This window comes from Cherax quadricarinatus, chromosome 7 (genome assembly GCF_038502225.1).
Source record: "Cherax quadricarinatus isolate ZL_2023a chromosome 7, ASM3850222v1, whole genome shotgun sequence".
Lineage (NCBI taxonomy): Eukaryota > Metazoa > Arthropoda > Malacostraca > Decapoda > Parastacidae > Cherax > Cherax quadricarinatus.
In genome coordinates, this window is record NC_091298.1 from 19088754 (window position 1) to 19111253 (window position 22500).

Sequence of the window (22500 nt, forward strand, 5' to 3'; positions counted from 1 at the left end):
CCACATTCTAATACTGCATTTTTAAAACTATTCCAACCCTCTTCAACCCCCCCACTACTCATCTTTGCACTAGCCCACCTTTCTGCCAATAGTCGCTTATATCTCGCCCGAACTTCCTCCTCCCTTAGTTTATACACTTTCACCTCCCTCTTACTTGCTGTTGCCACCTTCCTCTTTTCCCATCTACCTCTTACTCTAACTGTAGCTACAACTAAATAATGATCCGATATATCAGTTGCCCCTCTATAAACATGTACATCCTGGAGCCTACCCATCAACCTTTTATCCACCAATACATAATCTAACAAACTACTTTCATTACGTGCTACATCATACCTTGTATATTTATTTATCCTCTTTTTCATAAAATATGTATTACTTATTACCAAATCTCTTTCTACACATAGCTCAATTAAAGGCTCCCCATTTACATTTACCCCTGGCACCCCAAATTTACCTACTACTCCCTCCATAACATTTTTACCCACTTTAGCATTGAAATCCCCAACCACCATTACTCTCACACTTGATTCAAAACTCCCCACGCATTCACTCAACATTTCCCAGAATCTCTCTCTCTCCTCTACACTTCTCTCTTCTCCAGGTGCATACACGCTTACTATAACCCACTTTTCACATCCAATCTTTATTTTACTCCACATAATCCTTGAATTTATACATTTGTAGTCCCTCTTTTCCTGCCATAGCTTATCCTTCAACATTATTGCTACTCCTTCTTTAGCTCTAACTATTTGAAACCCCTGACCTAATCCCATTTATTCCTCTCCATTGAAACTCTCCCACCCCCTTCAGCTTTGTTTCACTTAAAGCCAGAACATCCAGTTTCTTCTCATTCATAACATCCACAATCATCTCTTTCTTATCATTTGCACAACATCCACGCACATTCAGACTTCCCACTTTGATAATTTTCTTCTTCTTATTCTTTTTAGTAATCTTTACAGGAAAAGGGGTTACTAGCCCATTGTTCCCGGCATTTTAGTTGACTTTTACAACACGCATGGCTTACGGAGGAAAGATTCTTATTCCACTTCCCCATGGATATAAAAGGAAAAGTAATAAGACCAAGAACTATTAAGATAAAATCAAAGAAAACTCAGATGAGTGTGTATAAATAAACGTGTACATGTATGTGTAGTGTGGCCTAATTGTAAGTAGAAGTAGCAAGACATACCTGTAATCTTGCATATTTATGAGACAGACAAAAGACACCAGCAATCCTACCATCATGTAAAACAATTACAGGCTTTCGTTTTACACTCACTTGGCAGGACGGTAGTACCTCCCTGGGTGGTTGCTGTCTACCAACCTACTACACATTATATATATATATATATATATATATATATATATATATATATATATATATATATATATATATATATATATATATATATATATATATTATATATATATTATATATATATATATATATATATATATATATATATATATATATATTATATACGCTGTTGGTGGCTAGAATGATTCACCACTAACCGCAATACAAAAGCTGGAATAATTACACTAACCCACAATACCGAGGCTAGAACTATCCACAGCATTAATGAAGCAGTAGCAATTCACAACTAATCCTACTACGTGGCTAGAATATTTCGCAACTAGTCCAATACTCCGGCGCAGGAACATTTCACTACTAATCAATAATGCCTATACTAGAAAAAATCAAAAGCTAATCCTCTACGCCAAGGCTGGAACAGTTCCAAACTAACCAACAGTACCGAGACAGGAACAGTTCCAACCTATCCCACAATACAAAGACTGGAACAATAACAAACTAACCCACAATACCGAAACTGGAGCAGTTCATAACTAACCTATAAATGGAAAATTAAAATTGGAAGTTGTGTGGCTTCGCTCTGGAGCTTGATATAGTGTATGTATGCGTGCATACACAATACATTCATACAACGCACACATTAACATACACATACATTGCAAATACATATAACTACACGCATTTCACATCAGTTAGACATACATATACTGCAAAAGTATACAAATATACATTGCTAAGTATATATACACATTAACTGTAAACATGTTTATATACATACACTGCATACGTGTGCAGACACAAGTTGCTAACGTGTTCATTTACAAAGCATACACGTAGCTACACGTGATAATATGAGAAGTTACAGAATGAGCTTTGTGGTTATATAGTATTTATAAATACAAGAACATCCTACTGTCTGAAATTATAATAGATTCACGAGGATGATAATTAAGGACTCGCAGCCTCCAGCGTGGTCCTAATTATTCGCCTTATCGTCTCATGGAGCTGGATCTGCTGTTCCACCTTCCATCGACTGAATCTGAATCACTCCAATTTTCCTTGGCACTCTATGACCCATATGGATTTAGTGCTTCCAAAATAAATACAACAACAACAATAACAATAATAATAATAATAATAATAATAATAATAAAAATAATAATAATAGTAATAATAATAAACCTATTTCCATTCTTCTACGTGAATTTTCACGTGAGGTTCCCCGCGTTAATTTATTTTTTAATGCTTCCTCTAAATTAAAATATATATATGTATATTTGTTGTTAGGTTAAGCTTTGTTGGACTAGGATACGGAAATTAATACGAAAATATATTTAAACACAATATGACATTTGCAGTATATATATATATATACATACATATATATATATATATATATATATATATATATATATATATATATATATATATATATATATATATATATATATTATATATATAGATATAAATATATAGGTCGTGCCGGATATGTAAAACTGGTCAATTAGCAAGAACTCATTTAAAATTAAGTCCTTTCTAAAATTTTCTTTTATACGTATAAAGATATATTTTTTTCATTAATGTTAATATAAAAATTTTTAGTTTTGCTCCAAAGGAATCTTAGAAAACTTACCTAACCTTATTATAACAAGAACAATTTATTTTAGCCTAACCCAACTAAATATATTTTAGATTTGTTTATAATAATTTAATACTAAACAAACACAGTGAAATATATTTTTTCGTTAGGTTCAGAATGGTTTTGGCGAAATTATTCCTTACACAAATTTTCGCTTGTCCTATATGGCAAGATGAGTGTTGCTATTTAAGTCAAGATGGCAAGTTCTACCTTTTCGGCACGACATATACATATATATACATATATATATATACATATATGTATATATATATATATGTCCTGTCTAAGGGCAATGTGTGGTGTAAATATTATGCAGAAAATTCGGAGTGTGGAAATTAGGAGAAGGTGTGGAGTTAATAAAGGCATTAGTCAGAGGGCAGAAGAGGGGTTGTTGAGGTGGTTTGGTCATTTAGAGAGAATGGATCAAAGTAGAATGACATGGAAAGCATATAAATCTATAGGGGAAGGAAAGAGGGGTAGGGGTCGTCCTCGAAAGGGTTGGAAAGAGGGGGTAAAGGAGGTTTTGTGGGCGAGGGGCTTGGACTTCCAGCAAGCGTGCATGAGCGTGTTAGATAGGAGTGAATGGAGACGAATGATACTTGGGACCTGACGATCTGTTGGAGTGTGAGCAGGGTAATATTTAGTGAAGGGATTCAGGGCAACCGGTTATTTTCATATAGTCGGACTTGAGTCCTGGAAATGGGAAGTACAATGCCTGCACTTTAAAGGAGGGGTTTGGGATATTGGCAGTTTGGAGGGATATGTTGTGTATCTTTATACGTATATGCTTCTAAACTGTTGTATTCTGAGCACCTCTGCAAAAGCAGTGATAATGTGTGAGTGTGGTGAAAGTGTTGAATGATGATGTAAGTATTTTCTTTTTGGGGATTTTTTCTTTTTTGGGTCACCCTGCCTCGGTGGGAGACGACCGACTTGTTGAAAAAAAAAAAATAAAAAAAGAAGTATATATATATATATATATATATATATATATATATATATATATATATATATATATAAAGTGCTGTTCGCACTTTGGCGCAGTAGGTGATCAGGTGAAGCGATAGTTCCCTGATTATTAACTGCACCAATCTCTGGTGGAGAAACTCCTGACTCAGAGCTTGCTGATGAAGCACTGCTACCAGATTCTGAAATAGTGTCGGCACGTGTGCTGACAGGTGTAGGATCAGAGATGGTATGTGCACTGTCAAGTGGACTGGCAGTGGCTGAAGCAGAGATGTCAGGTGTAGGAGAATTAACAGATCCAAGGCTTCCTTCGTTGCTAGGAAGAGGATTTGTTCCCTCTGTGGTGGTCAGAGGAATTGTGTTAGAATTCCTCTCTCTCTCTCTCTCTCTCTCTCTCTCTCTCTCTCTCTCTCTCTCTCTCTCTCTCACCTGGCCGTTCACTCTGAGGTTCCTGAGGCAGCCCTGGAAGTGAGGTGGGCGAAAGATGGGTGTTCCGTCATTCAGGTAGTGGGCAGGGAGTGGGTGGGCCAGCCCACCCACCTGCAACGGCCCACTTGCGTTGAGCACGCGGGCGGTCCGGGGTAGTCTGGCCGCCCCTCGACAGGTGTGGGCGTCCGTAGGGGTGGCATGGGCGGGGCTGGAGGGAAAAGTAGGCGGTTCGTCTAGCCCTCCGCCCGTACACAAGTCCACGATCATCTCCACCAACTGCGAGAGGAGCAACATAGGGATATAAGAATAAAGGAACACTGTAGTAGGTCTACGGAAAATACACAAGTACTTTTTGGTTGATTAATTCACTGGGTTTAAAGCCTATCGACTACATGAGGGCCATTTAGGTCACATACAAGCTGTTCACTAGGGAAGAATATTTGAATCACTAATGTTTCGATTAAAGTCTATATTGTCAAACATACACTGAGAGTCACACACTTCCATGTGCACGTATCCTGATTAATTCTTCAAAAGGTAGGGTAATAATGTTCTTAATATATCAAGCTGTGGGTGGTGCTTTATCAAGACAAAAACTTATTCAGAGCAAAACGTTGTTTATAATGAAGGTTTGCGAAGACGAAAGACAATTTGCAAAACGTTTTCTTTGTGTATCAAGTCACAGACATGGTACACAAAGCAGGCTTATGTATGTACCTCTCGTATGACCTGATAAGTTTTTAAACAGATTGAAACGCTGTGTTCCCCAAAAAGCTCGTTATGTAGAGTGTTTAGCTTCCTCTTTATTGAAGGCAGAACGTTTTCCAGCACAAAGTCTCCTACTACACTTCTCCACAGTCTTGGCCATCCAACACACTGCATCGCTTACGTAAATGGACACACTGCATCGCTTAAGTAAATGGATACATTTGCAACGTTTGGATATTTAGGCTACGTTTCCTATGACCTGGTGCTGGTTGTGACCTTTGTATTTAAGAGCGTTCGTAGCGTGCTGTTATCGTTTCCCAACGTTTTTAACAGCGTTTTGCCTAGTGTTGTTGCTGTTTTTTACGTCTCTAATGGTGTTTTTATCTCCAGCCATTGCTATTATGGTGATTCCTAAGAGCTCCTACAATTACACTGCAGTCCCGAGAATATTCCTCAAAAAATCCATTACATATTTCTTTTGTTTACAGCTAAACTACTTGTCCCCGATGTAACACTATTGCGTCTTACCTCGTCTTTCCATATGAGATCGATCCTGTGCCAGGTATTGTCTGCGAGGGAAGAGGAGGCGTTGAGGGTGAGGGTGACAGGACCACCGCCGAGGTCCAGCAGGAGGGATGGGCGTCCCTGACGCAGCTCCAGCAGTAGCAACTCCCTGATGCTGTCATCTTCGGTGTCTGAGGTCGCCGCCCCGTGGTCAGGACCTGAGTACAGCAGGGTGGCCGCCGGGGACCTGGTGAGCACCTCCAGACTGAGGTGGACCTCGGCACAGGGCGGGATGGGCGCCACCCACGCCCACCCGCCCACTGGAACGTCCTCGCCTACTTCACCTCCAGTATCTCGTCCGCCTCCGCTGTCCTCGAAGTGCCTGACTACGACTTTACAGCGGGAGCCCCACGTGCCGTGAGGACATATACACCTGTGTGAAGCATTGACTTACAACTCAGGTGTTGCAGACATTGGCATCTTTGTGAGAATCTGACACTCATAATAGCTATTTTGCAGGAATTGATCTTACTAGTGCAATGGACCCAACACATGAAGAAAGAATTAATAAGGAAAGTGAGAAAAATTTATAATATAACAAAATAGCACATGATTGGGAGGACCTTGAGTAACCCTGGCTAGATACTTTTGCTAGATGGGTTGTGCATCTAGAAGTATACCTGCTGCCAGAGCAGAATGAATACAGATGCTTTTGAATTTTATTTAGTAATGTTTTCGTGTCTTGGTCACAGGGTGTCCTGCTATGTTTGAACATTAACGCATTTACAGCAGGTTCAAGGAGCCGCATGTGTTGACAACTTACCTGGCGCCTGTGAGTGTGGGAATACTCACTTGGTGCCTGTGGGTGTAGGAATACACCTGCCACCGTTGAGGCAGGTGTAAGGGGAACAGGTGGTGTGGTCAGGGGCGGTGTTGCCACAGCCGCAAGTGGTGAGGACCTCCATCCTGGGACCAACCAGGGCCGAGGTGTTGGCATCCACCACACTGAAACCCTCGCCAAGGGCAGCTCGTACCCAACACCCATCCATACATCCATCAACGTCCTGTGCGGCGTTACTCACTTCTTCGAAGTCGATCTCGCCTTCGAACTCGTAAGCGTCGTCCAGATCAATGACAGGAGAGGCCTCTTGGCACGTCCCTATACCAACCTCGCGTACACTGACACCCAAGATGGCGCTCAGCTGAGACAAATATAAACAATAGATCCGAATGCCGTTCTGCCGACATTGGCGAAGAAAAATCTTGTGCTGGGACACCATTTTCGCTCTACTTAGAGAGAAACGTTGTCCCATATCCTGTTCTGCATCCTGCGCATATTCGTAGCATACATAAAATAAATCACCGAAACGTATTTTTGTTATTAAACACCTTGGCCGTTTCCCACAGAGAGGCAGGATGACCCGAAAAAGAAACACTCATTATCACTCATTCCATCACTGTCTTGCCATAGGCGCGCCTACACTACAGCTCAAAAACTGCAACATATCTCCATCCCACCTTCAGAGCGTAGGTACTGTACTTCCCACCTCCAGGACTCAAGTCCGACTAACTGGTCCCTGAATTCCTTCGTATCACCACTAAGAGCAAATAATATCTTTATTTTGTAAGAGATTCCATCACTCACATTCATACACATTCAAGTTAAACATTGCCTATATGACGGAAAGTTATATCCTCTCCAATGACTGACTCAATTACAAGAGTAAAAAAAAACATAAAACAAAAAATTGGCGAAGTAATTTGCATGCAAATCTAGCGTTAAAGTTTGACTGGTGTCTGGGGCAACGTGTTGTGCTGAGGGACTTAACACTGCACTCCTGCCACACAAGGGAAGGAAAACAGTTATATATGAGCAACTGCAGTATCAAGAATGTTTATTTTACTAATGCTGATAGTAGCTGGTACTGTTACAACTGCTGTTACAATTAACATTTTCACTGTTAAATTACTATTTTAAGGATTGCTACTACAACTACTACTGCTGCTGCCGCTACTATTGCTACTACTATTACTACAGTTGAAACTACTATTACAAATCTTATTATTATTACAACACAATAACTGTAACAAGTACTAATACTGCTACCAAAACTACGACTACACCATATTCTTTAACTACTACTAATATCCATTACAAAAGCTATCAGTTGCTGCAATTACTACCACCACGACTTACCATTACCACCACTACTACCACTGCTGTCACCACCACCACTACTACCACTGCTGCCACCACCACTACTACTACCACCACTGCTGCCACCACCACCACCACTACTACCACTGCTGCCACCACTACCATTGCTGCCACCGCCAGCACCACCATTACTACCACTTCTGCAACCACCACCACCACTACTACCACTGCTGCCACCACCACCACTACTACCACTGCTGCCACCACCACCATCACTACTACCACTGCTGTCACCACCAGCACCACCATTACTACCACTGCTGCAACCACTCTCAGTAGTAGTACCAGTTCCTAGTAACCAGTTACCAGTAACCAGTGTACCAGTAGATGACTCACTACCAACCGTCTGCGTGAATCACTGACTGATTATTCATATTGCTGCTGACCATAGCAGGATTTCAAACACCCGTCACCCGTAGGCACTTTGAGAGTCAGTCGTAGTTAGGGAGCAGAGAGAGGCAGGTCGGCTGTTGGTGCTTTCCCATACTTCCGTTATATTATACGTACTACCAGCCTACGTGAGTATTCTTACCCCACCCACGTTATCAAAAACCCACTTGACACCACCACCACCACTACTACCACTGCTGCCACCACCACCACTGCTGCCACCACCACCACCATCACTACTACCACTGCTGCTACCACCACCACCACCATCACTACTACCACTGCTGCCACCACCACCACCACCATCACTACTACCACTGCTGCCACCACCACCATCACTACTACCACTGCTGCCACCACCACCACCACCACCACCACCACCATCACTACTACCACTGCTGCCACCACCACCACCACCACTACTACCACTGCTGCAACCACCAGCACTAATATTACTAATACTACTGATATTACTTTACCTTGATTATAACAATATTTATTATTATTATTATTATTATTATTGCTGCTACTACTACTACTACTTTTACTACTATTACTACTACTACTATTACTACCTACAGGCCGTGATGAATGGTTTGAAAAACCGACAAGTTGAAGATTGAGACACTTATGCAGCATATGGAAATCTTTATTCAGGAAACGTTTCGCCACACAGTGGCTTCATCAGTCCAATACAAAGAGGAAGGCGTAAGGAGAGGAGGAGTATGAGGTAATCAGTCCCTCAGCCTGGAGTCGATGTGTTCAGTCCATCAATCTTGTAGATTGATGGACTGAACACATCGACTCCAGGCTGAGGGACTGATTACCAAGATTGATGGACTGAACACATCGACTCCAGGCTGAGGGACTGATTACCTCATACTCCTCCTCTCCTTACGCCTTCCTCTTTGTATTGGACTGATGAAGCCACTGTGTGGCGAAACGTTTCCTGAATAAAGATTCCCATATGCTGCATAAGTGTCTCAATCTACCTACAGGCCGGTGAGTGGCTATTGCTCCAAGGAACTGAATATCTCTCCTTCCTGTGACCAACCTGAATACCTCGTATGACCCCTACGAGTTTAGTGCTTCCCCCATAAATCTAATAATAATAACTATAATCCTAGGTAGTAGGTTGGTAGACAGCAACCGCCCAGGGAGGTACTACCGTCCTGCCAAGTGAGTGTAAAACGGAAACCTGTAATTGTTTTACATGATGGTAGGATTGCTGGTGTCTTTTTTCTGTCTCATAAACATGCAAGATTTCAGGTACATCTTGCTACTTCTACTTACACTTAAGTCACACTACACATACATGTACAAGCATATATATACACACCCCTCTGGGTTTTCTTCTATTTTCTTTCTAGTTCTTATTCTTGTTTATTTCCTCTTATCTCCATGGGGAAGTGGAACAGAATTCTTCCTCTGTAAGCCATGCGTGTTGTAAGAGGCGACTAAAATGCCGGGAGCAAGAGGCTAGTAACCCCTTCTCCTGCATATATTACTACATGTAAAAGGAGAAACTCTCGTTTTTTTCTTTTGGGTCTCCCCGCCTCGGTGGGATACGGCCGGTGTGTTGAAAGAAAGAAGAAATATAATAATAATAACAATAATTAATATAATAATAATAATACTACAAACTAAACTCACCTCGAGTTTCCTATAGAGAATGAGGTGCTGTAAGTTGGTCATTCCTGGCGACACCAGCCATACACGGCAGGCATCAGTGATGGTGGAGGGCGTGGGGTGCTCCTCCAGCGCCTCCACTGACACCGCCCACACGCCCGCTTCGTCCCTCCCCACCCACGCCCGCACCGTCGACTCCAGCAGGGATAGTGTCGATGAATCTCCGCCCTGTGTGACGAGGGTGCTGATGTGTATATGCTAGCTAACAAACACACACACACACACACACACACACACACACACACACACACACACACACACACACACACACTCACACTCACACTCACACTCATACATACGTACACGCACACGCACACGCACACATGTTAGGAAGTATTTCTTCAGTCATAGAGCAGTCAGGAAGTGGAATAGCCTAGCAATGGTGTAGTGGAGGCAGGAACCATACATAGGCTTAAGACGAGGTATGTTAAAGCTCATGGAGCAGGGGGAGAGAGAACCTAGTAGCGTTCAGTGAAGAGGCGGGGCCAGGAGCTGAGTATCGACCCCTGCAATCACAATTAGGTGAGTACACACACACACACACACATACACATACACACTCATTATCACTATCTCTCTCTCTTTCTCTTTCACTGATTCTTTCACTTACCCTCTTTCTCTCTCTCACTGATCTCTCTTTCACTGATCCCCCTTTCTCTCTTTCACTGACCCTTTCTCTCGCTCTCCCTCTTTAACTGACCTCTCTCTCCACGACCAGCTGATAGGGGTCAGCAGCCAGGGTAATAGGAGTAGCATAAGTTACATCATGAGCATTCAGGGTCTTGACCTCGACTGTCACGTTGGCCCTCACCCCAAACTGACCTTGACTGGCATCGTTGACCTTGAAGCTTAACTCGTACCTGAGGAGCAAGACGCATATTATGAAATAACATATTAGAGAAATAAAGGCAGAGGACAAGTATTTCGTGTGAATATTTTCTCTTAATAAATTTCAAGATTTATGTATTATTATTACAATCATGGGGGAGCGCTAAACCCGTAGGATTATACAGCGCATGTGGGGGGGGGATAGAAGGTATTCAGGCTCAATTCAGGGAACCGGAGCACAAATCCAATTCCCTAGATCAAGAGCCCCTCACCAGCGTCAAGGAACCTCCCTTGAGGGGTAAGATTTATGTAAGTAAAACACAAAAGTTTGAAAATTTATTTGTAAAATAAATAAATACACACACACACACGCACTCATATACTTACATATTAATGCATCCACACACAGATGTATGTTTTTTTAAGCAAGTGACAAACTGCGAATGGCCGGGGATCGAACCCGTGTTATTTTATCCCGCCTCGTGGGAAGCCAGTCAAAATCCACGATGCTCTAACCACTGAGCCACTAACCGCTGATATATCAGTGGTTAGAGCGGTCGTGGATTTTGACTGGCTTCCCATGAGGCAGGCTAAAATAAAACGGGTTCGATCCCCGGCCAGTCGCACTTTATTTATTAATATATATATATATATATATATATATATATATATATATATATATATATATATATATATATATATATATATATATATATATATATATATATATATATATATATATATATATATATATATATGCAAAACAACCACTGTGAAAGAATAGAGAAATTCCAAGCGATTTCGTGACTACTCACATTATCAAGGAACTATCATAGTTCCTTGATAATGTGAGTAGTCTCGAAAGCGCTTGGAATTTCTCTATTCTTTCACAGTGGTTGTTTTGCATATTCTGAAATCACCTGTTTACTGTGATCTTATTGCATATATATATATATATATATATATATATATATATATATATATATATATATATATATATATATATATATATATATATATATATAATATATATATATATTTATATATATATATATATAATATATATATATATTTTTTTTTTTTTTTTTTTTTTTTTTTTTTTTTTTTTTTTTCAACAAGTCGGCCGTCTCCCACCGAGGCAGGGTGACCCAAAAAAAAAGAAAGAAAATCCCCAAAAAGAAAATACTTTCATCATCATTCAACACTTTCACCACACTCACACATCACTGCTTTTGCAGAGGTGCTCAGAATACAACAGTTTAGAAGCATATATGTATAGAGATACACAACATATCCCTCCAAACTGCCAATATCCCAAACCCCTCCTTTAAAGTGCAGGCATTGTACTTCCCATTTCCAGGACTCAAGTCCGATTATATGAAAATGACCGGTTTCCCTGAATCCCTTCACTAAATATTACCCTGCTCACACTCCAACAGATCGTCAGGTCCCAAGTATCATTCGTCTCCATTCACTCCTATCTAACACGCTCACGCACGCTTGCTGGAAGTCCAAGCCCCTCACCCACAAAACCTCCTTTACCCCCTCTTTCCAACCCTTTCGAGGACGACCCCTACCCCTCTTTCCTTCCCCTATAGATTTATATGCTTTCCATGTCATTCTACTTTGATCCATTCTCTCTAAATGACCAAACCACCTCAACAACCCCTCTTCTGCCCTCTGACTAATGCTTTTATTAACTCCACACCTTCTCCTAATTTCCACACTCCGAATTTTCTGCATAATATTTACACCACACATTGCCCTTAGACAGGACATCTCCACTGCCTCCAACCGTCTCCTCGCTGCTGCATTTACCACCCAAGCTTCACATCCATATAAGAGTGTTGGTACTACTATACTTTCATACATTCCCTTCTTTGCCTCCATAGATAACGTTTTTTGACTCCACATATACCTCAACGCACCACTCACCTTTTTTCCCTCATCAATTCTATGATTAACCTCATCCTTCATAAATCCATCCGCCGACACGTCAACTCCCAAGTATCTGAAAACATTCACTTCTTCCATACTCCTCCTCCCCAATTTGATATCCAATTTTTCTTTATCTAAATCATTTGATACCCTCATCACCTTACTCTTTTCTATGTTCACTTTCAACTTTCTACCTTTACACACATTCTCAAACTCATCCACTAACCTTTGTAATTTTTCTTTAGAATCTCCCATAAGCACAGTATCATCAGCAAAAAGTAACTGTGTCAATTCCCATTTTGAATTTGATTCCCCATAATTTAATCCCACCCCTCTCCCGAACACCCTAGCATTTACTTCTTTTACAACCCCATCTATAAATATATTAAACAACCATGGTGACATTACACATCCCTGTCTAAGACCTACTTTTACCGGGAAGTATTCTCCCTCTCTTCTACACACCCTAACCTGAGCCTCACTATCCTCATAAAAGCTCTTTACAGCATTTAGTAACTTACCACCTATTCCATATACTTGCAACATCTGCCACATTGCTCCTCTATCCACTCTATCATATGCCTTTTCTAAATCCATAAATGCAATAAAAACTTCCCTACCTTTATCTAAATACTGTTCACATATATGTTTCAATGTAAACACTTGATCTACACATCCCCTACCCACTCTGAAGCCTCCTTGCTCGTCCGCAATTCTACATTCTGTCTTACCTCTAATTCTTTCAATTATAACCCTACCGTATACTTTTCCTGGTATACTCAGTAAACTTATTCCTCTATAATTTTTACAATCTCTTTTGTCCCCTTTCCCTTTATATAAAGGGACTATACATGCTCTCCGCCAATCCCTAGGTACCTTCCCCTCTTTCATACATTTATTAAACAAAAGTACCAACCACTCCAACACTATATCCCCCCCTGCTTTTAACATTTCTGTCATGATCCCATCAGTTCCAGCTGCTTTACCCCCTTTCATTCTACGTAATGCCTCACGTACCTCCACCACACTTACATTCTGCTCTTCTTCACTCCTAAAAGATGGTATACCTCCCTGGCCAGTGCATGAAATTACCGCCTCCCTTTCTTCCTTAACATTTAAAAGTTCCTCAAAATATTCTCGCCATCTACCTAATACCTCCCTCTCCCCATCTACTAACTCCCCTACTCTGTTTTTAACTGACAAATCCATACTTTCCCTAGGCTTTCTTAACTTGTTTAACTCACTCCAAAATTTTTTCTTATTTTCATAAAAATTTCTTGACAGTGCCTCTCCCACTCTTTCATCTGCTCTCCTTTTGCACTCTCTCACCACTCTCTTCACCTTTCTTTTACTCTCCATATACTCTGCTCTTCTTATAACACTTCTGCTTTGTAAAAACCTCTCGTAAGCTACCTTTTTCTCTTTTATCACACCCTTTACTTCATCATTCCACCAATCACTCCTCTTTCCTCCTGCCCCCACCCTCCTATAACCACAAACTTCTGCCCCACATTCTAATACTGCATTTTTAAAACTATTCCAACCCTCTTCAACCCCCCCACTACTCATCTTTGCACTAGCCCACCTTTCAGCCAATAGTCGCTTATATCTCGCCCGAACTTCCTCCTCCCTTAGTTTATACACTTTCACCTCCCTCTTACTTGTTGTTGCCACCTTCCTCTTTTCCCATCTACCTCTTACTCTAACTGTAGCTACAACTAAATAATGATCCGATATATCAGTTGCCCCTCTATAAACATGTACATCCTGGAGCCTACCCATCAACCTTTTATCCACCAATACATAATCTAACAAACTACTTTCATTACGTGCTACATCATACCTTGTATATTTATTTATCCTCTTTTTCATAAAAAATGTATTACTTATTACCAAATTTCTTTCTACACATAGCTCAATTAAAGGCTCCCTATTTACATTTACCCCTGGCACCCCAAAATTACCTACTACTCCCTCCATAACATTTTTACCCACTTTAGCATTGAAATCCCCAACCACCATTACTCTCACACTTGATTCAAAACTCCCCACGCATTCACTCAACATTTCCCAGAATCTCTCTCTCTCCTCTACACTTCTCTCTTCTCCAGGTGCATACACGCTTACTATAACCCACTTTTCACATCCAATCTTTATTTTACTCCACATAATCCTTGAATTTATACATTTGTAGTCCCTCTTTTCCTGCCATAGCTTATCCTTCAACATTATTGCTACTCCTTCTTTAGCTCTAACTCTATTTGAAACCCCTGACCTAATCCCATTTATTCCTCTCCATTGAAACTCTCCCACCCCCTTCAGCTTTGTTTCACTTAAAGCCAGGACATCCAGTTTCTTCTCATTCATAACATCCACAATCATCTCTTTCTTATCATTTGCACAACATCCACGCACATTCAGACTTCCCACTTTGACAATTTTCTTCTTATTCTTTTTAGTAATCTTTACAGGAAAAGGGGTTACTAGCCCATTGTTCCCGGCATTTTAGTTGACTTTTACAACACGCATGGCTTACGGAGGAAAGATTCTTATTCCACTTCCCCATGGATATAAAAGGAAAAGTAATAAGACCAAGAACTATTAAGATAAAATCAAAGAAAACTCAGATGAGTGTGTATAAATAAACGTGTACATGTATGTGTAGTGTGACCTAAGTGTAAGTAGAAGTAGCAAGACGTACCTGTAATCTTGCATATTTATGAGACAGACAAAAGACACCAGCAATCCTACCATCATGTAAAACAATTACAGGCTTTCGTTTTACACTCACTTGGCAGGACGGTAGTACCTCCCTGGGTGGTTGCTGTCTACCAACCTACTACCTATATATATATATATAATTCGGAGTGTGGAGATTAGAAGGCCTGGAGGTTACCAATAGCATAATTCCAATAGGTGAGGAGGGAGGGATTGTTGAGTTGATTTGGAAATTTAGAGAGGATGAAAAATAGGAAGACTTGGGAGGGTACATATATCTGGGGTGGAAGGAGGGAAGGAAGGAGGGCTGAGGGTTGTTCTAAGAAATGTTGGAGGAAGGGGGTGAAGGGGGTAATAAAGGTTTTAAGTGCTATGGGCTTATACATCCGGCAGGTTTTGTAAACGCATTAGATCACAGTGAGTGAAGATAAGTATTCTCTTTTTTGAGGGGGGGTGAGGGAACCTGACTTGCTGCTGGAGTGTGAACAAGGTAACATTATGATGGGTTTCAGAGAAACCAGTTAGCAGGACTTGAATCCTGGAGGTAGGAAGTAAAGTGCTTGCACTCTGAAGGAAGAATGGGGATGTTTCAGTTCGGCAGTCCATCTGGACTGTAATGTCAGCACACTTCTATCAAGGCGGCAGTTAAAAGAATGATAATGACCCCGTTTCTTCTATTTTTACTTGGTCTCGCGGTACCTCGGCGGGAGACAGTGCGTTAAAAATAAGAATAAGAATAATGATAAATTTATTAGACAAAAAAAATAAAGCATTAAGCATTAATAAGCCTTTTTTTCCCTTTCAGATTTACTGATATTGGCATAAAATAAGAATTTTATTGATATCCTGCGTGTACTGCAGTAATTGAGCACTGCTGAAGGACGTACCACTGACAGGTATGTGGTGAATGTTTTCCTTCTTATGACTTGAAAAAGCTCTGCTTATTGACCCTTCAAGAAGGGTTGTTTGATGCCCGTGAAGGACTTTTGATGCAAGAAATTGGTGGTACGCTTCCCTTCCTCAGATCAGACCTGATTACCTCCCATTTCCCAAGCGCTGTGTGATCCCTAATGGGTTTAGCGTGTTTCCGTGAATATAGTAATCTACACAGAGCGAAACGTTGCCCAAACATAGTTTTCTTCCTCATGGATCATTATTGTTGCTTTTAGTATTAAATACACGTTTAGAAATTCTCTCATAAAATACCTTAAGATTATTAATGGTTGGGTATACGAAATTCCTTGTAGAGTCTTTGAGAAGTATTTTATTGTGGAAAAAAAAGCCAAGACCTCATCTCTCTTATTAGGCAACATAAATTTGCAGTTTCGTGACTCACGAAATCGTAATAAGACGATTACAAACAAACCACTATATGGTTGGGGTTTGAATCAATGAGTTCAACCACCACCCGTTCCGTGCTTTTTTTATGTAATTAGTTGATCTCCATTTCCCCTTCGTTAGCTTCTGTCCGGTCCAACCCTCGCAAGAACATATTTGTTATTCTAGGAGAGATTTCCTTAGATTAGATTAGGTTAGGTTTAGGCAAATTAGCTTATACATACTTTATAATTATTAGAAAATAAAGAAATGATAAACTTGTAAATGGTATGTTGACACTGACAAACCGTGAAAAAGGACACTTGTGTACAGCTGAGGACAGTTATTAAAGGCATCTATGTAATGTCCGGTTGTAATTTAATCTGTATGTAACACTTACGAAGCCATTCATGGCCAAACATTTCCTTATATATATATTTCTTCTAAACAGTACACAAGTATCCTTTTCCTTCGAAATGGCACACGGGAAACTTAGGTCCGGCGGCGCGAAACATACCGTTTTTTATTACGGCACTTGTATATCCACGAATACCTACCCGTAACTAAGGGAAAGGCTCTTCTACCGACATCAAAGGAAAAGGTTCATCTTCGAATAACTAAAGAAAAGATCCACCTACCGGCCTTCAGGGGTGTCGGGCGCCATGGTGAGATCACCGTTGGAGGAGTTTAGGAAGAAGCCCTCAACATATTGTCTCCAGGAGTAGGTCTTGGAGGCGGAGTCCCAGTCATCGGGGTCCTTGACGTACACCCTTCCCAGAGGAACAGGTTTTCCCTGTGGCTGGGAAGAGAGAGAAGGAGAGGTAAGAGGGAGTGACACCCTCCCCACGGGCACTGGCTCTCTCTGTGTCTTGGGGAGTGAGAGTGACACCTTTTCCAAAGGCATCGCTTCCTGTGAACGGGGAGAGGATTAACTTGCAACTCCAGCCCTCAACCCACCTTCCCTGTGGCTGGGGTAAATATATAGGCACATGCATAGTTTTAGTTCTGGAGGAAATGTTAGGAAGATAAAGGGTAACAAGTGAAATTTCCAAGATCAATAATTGGGACGCTAATGTTCTTGATGTAGGTAAATTACCTGCCAGGTTGGATCGAATCCATGTGCGTGTTTGCAGATGATGTTCAAAGTTAAGTAAAACGACAGGAGTGCACTTGTGTCCTTTTACTTAACACATTGTCGGTAATTCTACCAACATTTATACATGTTCAAAGTTATATCCAAAGATTTGTAACCAGAACAGTTCAGAGTAGATGGGTGTGCACTGTGAGGAAGTGAGGCTAACAACTCTAAAAGAGAAGAAGACTAAAAGAGAGACAGTTAAAGCATACAAAATGCTAAGAGGAGTTGAAATGATGGACATTGATTAATTATTTAAAATGTGAGGAGCAGACACTTGGGAGCATAGATGAAAGCTTAAAATATTGATAGTCTCACACTGTATGTGGAAGGGGTGGTGGCAAATTCCACACACAGACTGAAGAACAAGTATACCAGGAGAGCAAAAACCAATATAAAAAACAGCCGATAAATCATAAAGAGGCTGAGCCGGAAGCCAAGACTCAGCCCACGCAAACAAAGATCGGTAAGTACGAAGCTTAGCTGGCGGGGCCAAGAGCTGTGACTCGAAACCTGCAAGCTAAAAGCATCGAAATGGAGTACATACACAGTGAAAAAATGATTACCTACCATATCTACTCTGATAATGCATGTGTGTGTGTGTGTACTCACCTAGTTGAGGTTGCAGGGGTCGAGTCCGAGCTCCTGGCCCCGCCTCTTCACTGATCGCTACTAGGTCACTCTCCCTGAACCGTGAGCTTTAGCATACCTCTGCTTAAAGCTATGTATGGATCCTGCCTCCACTACATCGCTTCCCAAACTGTTCCACTTACTGACTACTCTGTGGCTGAAGAAATACTTCCTAACATCCCTGTGATTCATCTGTGTCTTCAACTTCCAACTATGTCCCCTTGTTACTGTGTCCCATCTCTGGAACATCCTGTCTTTGTCCACCTTGTCAATTCCTCTCAGTATTTTGTATGTCGTTATCATGTCCCCCCTATCTCTCCTGTCCTCCAGTGTCGTCAGGTTGATTTCCCTTAACCTCTCCTCGTAGGACATACCTCTTAACTCTGGGACTAGTCTTGTTGCAAACCTTTGCACTTTCTCTAGTTTCTTTACGTGCTTGGCTAGGTGTGGGTTCCAAACTGGTGCCGCATACTCCAATATGGGCCTAACGTACACGGTGTACAGGGCCCTGAACGATTCCTTATTAAGGTGTTGGAATGCTGTTCTGAGGTTTGCTAGGCGCCCATATGCTGCAGCCGTTATTTGGTTGATGTGCGCTTCAGGAGATGTGCCTGGTGTTATACTCACCTCAAGATCTTTTTCCTTGAGTGAGGTTTGTAGTCTCTGGTCCCCTAGACTGTACTCCATCTGCTGTCTTCTTTGCCCTTCCCCAATCTTCATGACTTTGCACTTGGTGGGATTGAGCTCCAGGAGCCAATTGCTGGACCAGGTCTGCAGCCTGTCCAGATCCTTTTGTAGTTCTGCCTGGTTTTCGATCGAGTGAATTCTTCTCATCAACTTCACGTCATCTGCAAACAGGGACACCTCAGAGTCGATTCCTTCCGTCATGTCGTTCACAAATACCAGAAACAGCACTGGTCCTAGGACTTACCCCTGTGGGACCCCGCTGGTCACAGGCGTCCACTCTGACACCTCGCCACGTACCATTACTCGCTGCTGTCTTGCTGACAAGTATTCCCTGATCCATTGTAGTGCCTTCCCTGTTATCCCTGCTTGGTCCTCCAGTTTTTGCACCAATCTCTTGTGTGGAACTGTGTCAAACGCCTTCTTGCAGTCCAAGAATAAGTGTGTGTGTGTGTGTGTGTGTGCGTGTGTACTCACCTAGTACTCACCTAGTTGAGGTTGCGGGGGTCGAGTCCGAGCTCCTGGTGTGCGTGTGTGTGTGTGTGTAGTGTGTGTGTAATGTGTGTGTGTGTGTAGTGTGTGTGTAGTGTGTGTGTAGTGTGTGTGTAGTGTGTGTGTAGTGTGTGTGTAGTGTGTGTGTAGTGTGTGTGTAGTGTGTGTGTAGTGTGTGTGTAGTGTGTGTGTGTGTGTGTGTGTGTGTAGTGTGTGTGTGTGTTAACGCTTACGTATGTGCAAGTTTAATTTTAAAATAGTACTGGAAGAAGCTTCCATTTACCGCTATTTACAGCAAAATTATGTAATAGCTCAGTCTAATATTTTCAGATTTTAAATTCATGGAGCGTTACATTTTTTTTAAACAAGGACAGACAAATCAGGGAAAAAATTTAATATGAGGGGAAATTATTATTATAATTACAACAGAACATGAAAAATATCAAATACATATAAATTCTCTCTCTCTCTCTCTCTCTTTTTCTTTAGGAAAAAATAGTGAAAAGTTTCGAGAAAATTTTTGATGACAGTGACCTTTAAGTATGAGGGGAAAATACTAAAAGAAAAAGAAGAAAAGAGAGAGAGGCCATAAACGAAGTAATGCATCACGATGAATAACGGTGGAAACTTAAGAAAAGTTGGATTAGTGGATCTGTGGATTATAACTTAGTTTACCAGGGATTCTTTAAGAAGGTGACTGTGGGTTATATGAACCTGGCAGAGTACCTGATGACGTGAAGAGTAGGTGACCTGGTGAGTGTACATGGTGACTGACCTGGAGGTTGTGAAGACTAGGTGACCTGGTGAGTGTACTGTACACAGCGACTGACCTAGAAGCTGTGAAGAGTAGGTGACTTAGAGGGCGTAAACAGTGACTGACCTGGAGAGTGTGGACAGTGACTGACCTGGAAAGTGTGGACAGTGACTGACCTGGAGAGTGTGGACAATGACAGTCTTGGAAGCGGGTGTCATGGGGTTGTCGTTGAGGTCAGCAACGTGAACAGTGAGAGTTGCTGTGGTGGTGAGCGGCGGCCATCCAGCGTCTGCCACTAACAACGGTACTAACAGGGAACGGCGCTCCTCCCTGTCCAGCCCCGCCCGCGCCCACACCACGCCCACACCACGCCCCTCGTCCCCTCCTGCTGGGTAACACACACACGTCCACACTGCTTTAGACTCACTTTAGAACTCAGCTTTAGAGCTTTAGAACTCAGCTGCCACGCCCACTCCATTTCAAGGAGTGATAACTTACACAATCTCTGCATCATTATTAACTTCATTCTACGCAAGGCACACTCGACACACACACAGACACACACTCTCAACTTCAGTGGTGGAGGCCCGTGGGCAAATGCCCCCACTCTCCACATTTAAATGCAGCCTTTGGTGACCCTAAAGACAGGCTCAAAATCACATTAACAAACACAGGCACATTAAATGAAGCACCGAGATAGATAGATATGTATATATATATATATATATATATATATATATATATATATATATATATATATATATATATATATATATATACAAACACTGATCTCTGGCTGAAGGAGACTCGAACCTACGGACCTTGGAACGAGGTACGCAGTGCTATGCCATTCTCACCACACTGGACGTCAAGGTATTGGTCCAGTGTGGTGAGAATGGTATAGCACTGCGTACCTTGTTCCAAGGTTCGTAGGTTCGAGTCTCCTTCAGCCAGAGATCAGTGTTTGTATATATATATATATATATATATATATATATATATATATATATATATATATATATATATATATATATGTGTGTGTGTGTGTGTGTGTCGTGCCGATTAGGCAGAATTTGCGATCTTGGCTTAAATAGCAACGCTCATCTTGCCATATAGGACAAGTGAAAATTTGTGTATGCAATAATTTCGCCAAAATCAATCTAAACCTAACGAAAAAAATATATTTCACTGTGTTTGTTTAGTACTAAATTATTGTAAACAAATCTAAAATATATTTGGTTGGGTTAGGCTAAAATAAATTGCTCTTGTTATAATAAGGTTAGGTAAGTTTTCTAAGATTCTTTTAGTGCAAAATTAAAAATTTTTACATTAACATTAATGAAAAAAATATATCTTTAAATGTATAAGAGAAAATTTCAGAGAGGACTTAATTTTAAACGAGTTCTTGCTAATTGACCGGTTTTACATATTCGGCACGATATATATATACACACATATATATATATATATATATATATATATATATATATATATATATATATATATATATATATATATATATATGCATGCACAGAGAGAGAGAGAGAGAGAGAGAGAGAGAGAAAGAGAGTTGATACAGGTAACAGCTCTTAGCTTGTAAATAAAGTTAGGGACCCTTAACCTAACCTTTAAAACCCTCTGAAAAGATATTTAGATAAATAGATAAACAGAGAGAGAGAGAGAGAGAGAGAGAGAGATAAGGGGAGAGAAAAAGACATCAATACTACTGGCCTGTATGATACCAGCAGTATTGATGGCTGGTATAAACTTTACTGGTATAAACATTAATAAATATTGTTGTTCATGGAAATGCCTAAATATTTAAAGGACAGACAAAGGTTGACTCAGACTGGAAAAGGTGCGGCTACATTGTTTGCATTCATGAGAAAACACCAAAACCTTTGGGGGCATAGATTACCTACATAATTGTAGGTGGTAAATTTTGATCCACTGAACGAGAGGATATCTCCCATTCCTTGGATCAAGAACACTGGCATCACTGGGGAGCAATGTGTGCGTGTTTACCAATCTCTTCAACATTAAAAATCTGAAAGCTTATTACACATTTCGTTCAGCAAATATTTGTTTTTCTGTCTGATTTGTAGTGAGTCCTGGACTTGTCGTGGGTGGCCTAAACTTG

At 40.9% G+C, this 22500-nt stretch overlaps 1 protein-coding gene across 2 annotated transcripts in view; it reads right to left on the reverse strand.

Moving 5' to 3' along the window:
• LOC128687002 (putative neural-cadherin 2) overlaps positions 1-22500 on the reverse strand; it is a 73347-nt gene that overhangs the window by 29491 nt on the left and 21356 nt on the right. For both annotated transcript variants that reach the window (XM_070082351.1, XM_070082350.1), the window contains exons 8-14: positions 20537-20745; positions 17304-17464; positions 10565-10724; positions 9829-10032; positions 6420-6769; positions 5592-6000; positions 4356-4631 (exon numbers count right to left, since the gene is read on the reverse strand). In XM_070082351.1, the coding sequence (XP_069938452.1) occupies positions 4356-4631; positions 5592-6000; positions 6420-6769; positions 9829-10032; positions 10565-10724; positions 17304-17464; positions 20537-20745 (1769 nt within the window). The remainder of the gene's footprint in view (positions 1-4355; positions 4632-5591; positions 6001-6419; positions 6770-9828; positions 10033-10564; positions 10725-17303; positions 17465-20536; positions 20746-22500) is intronic.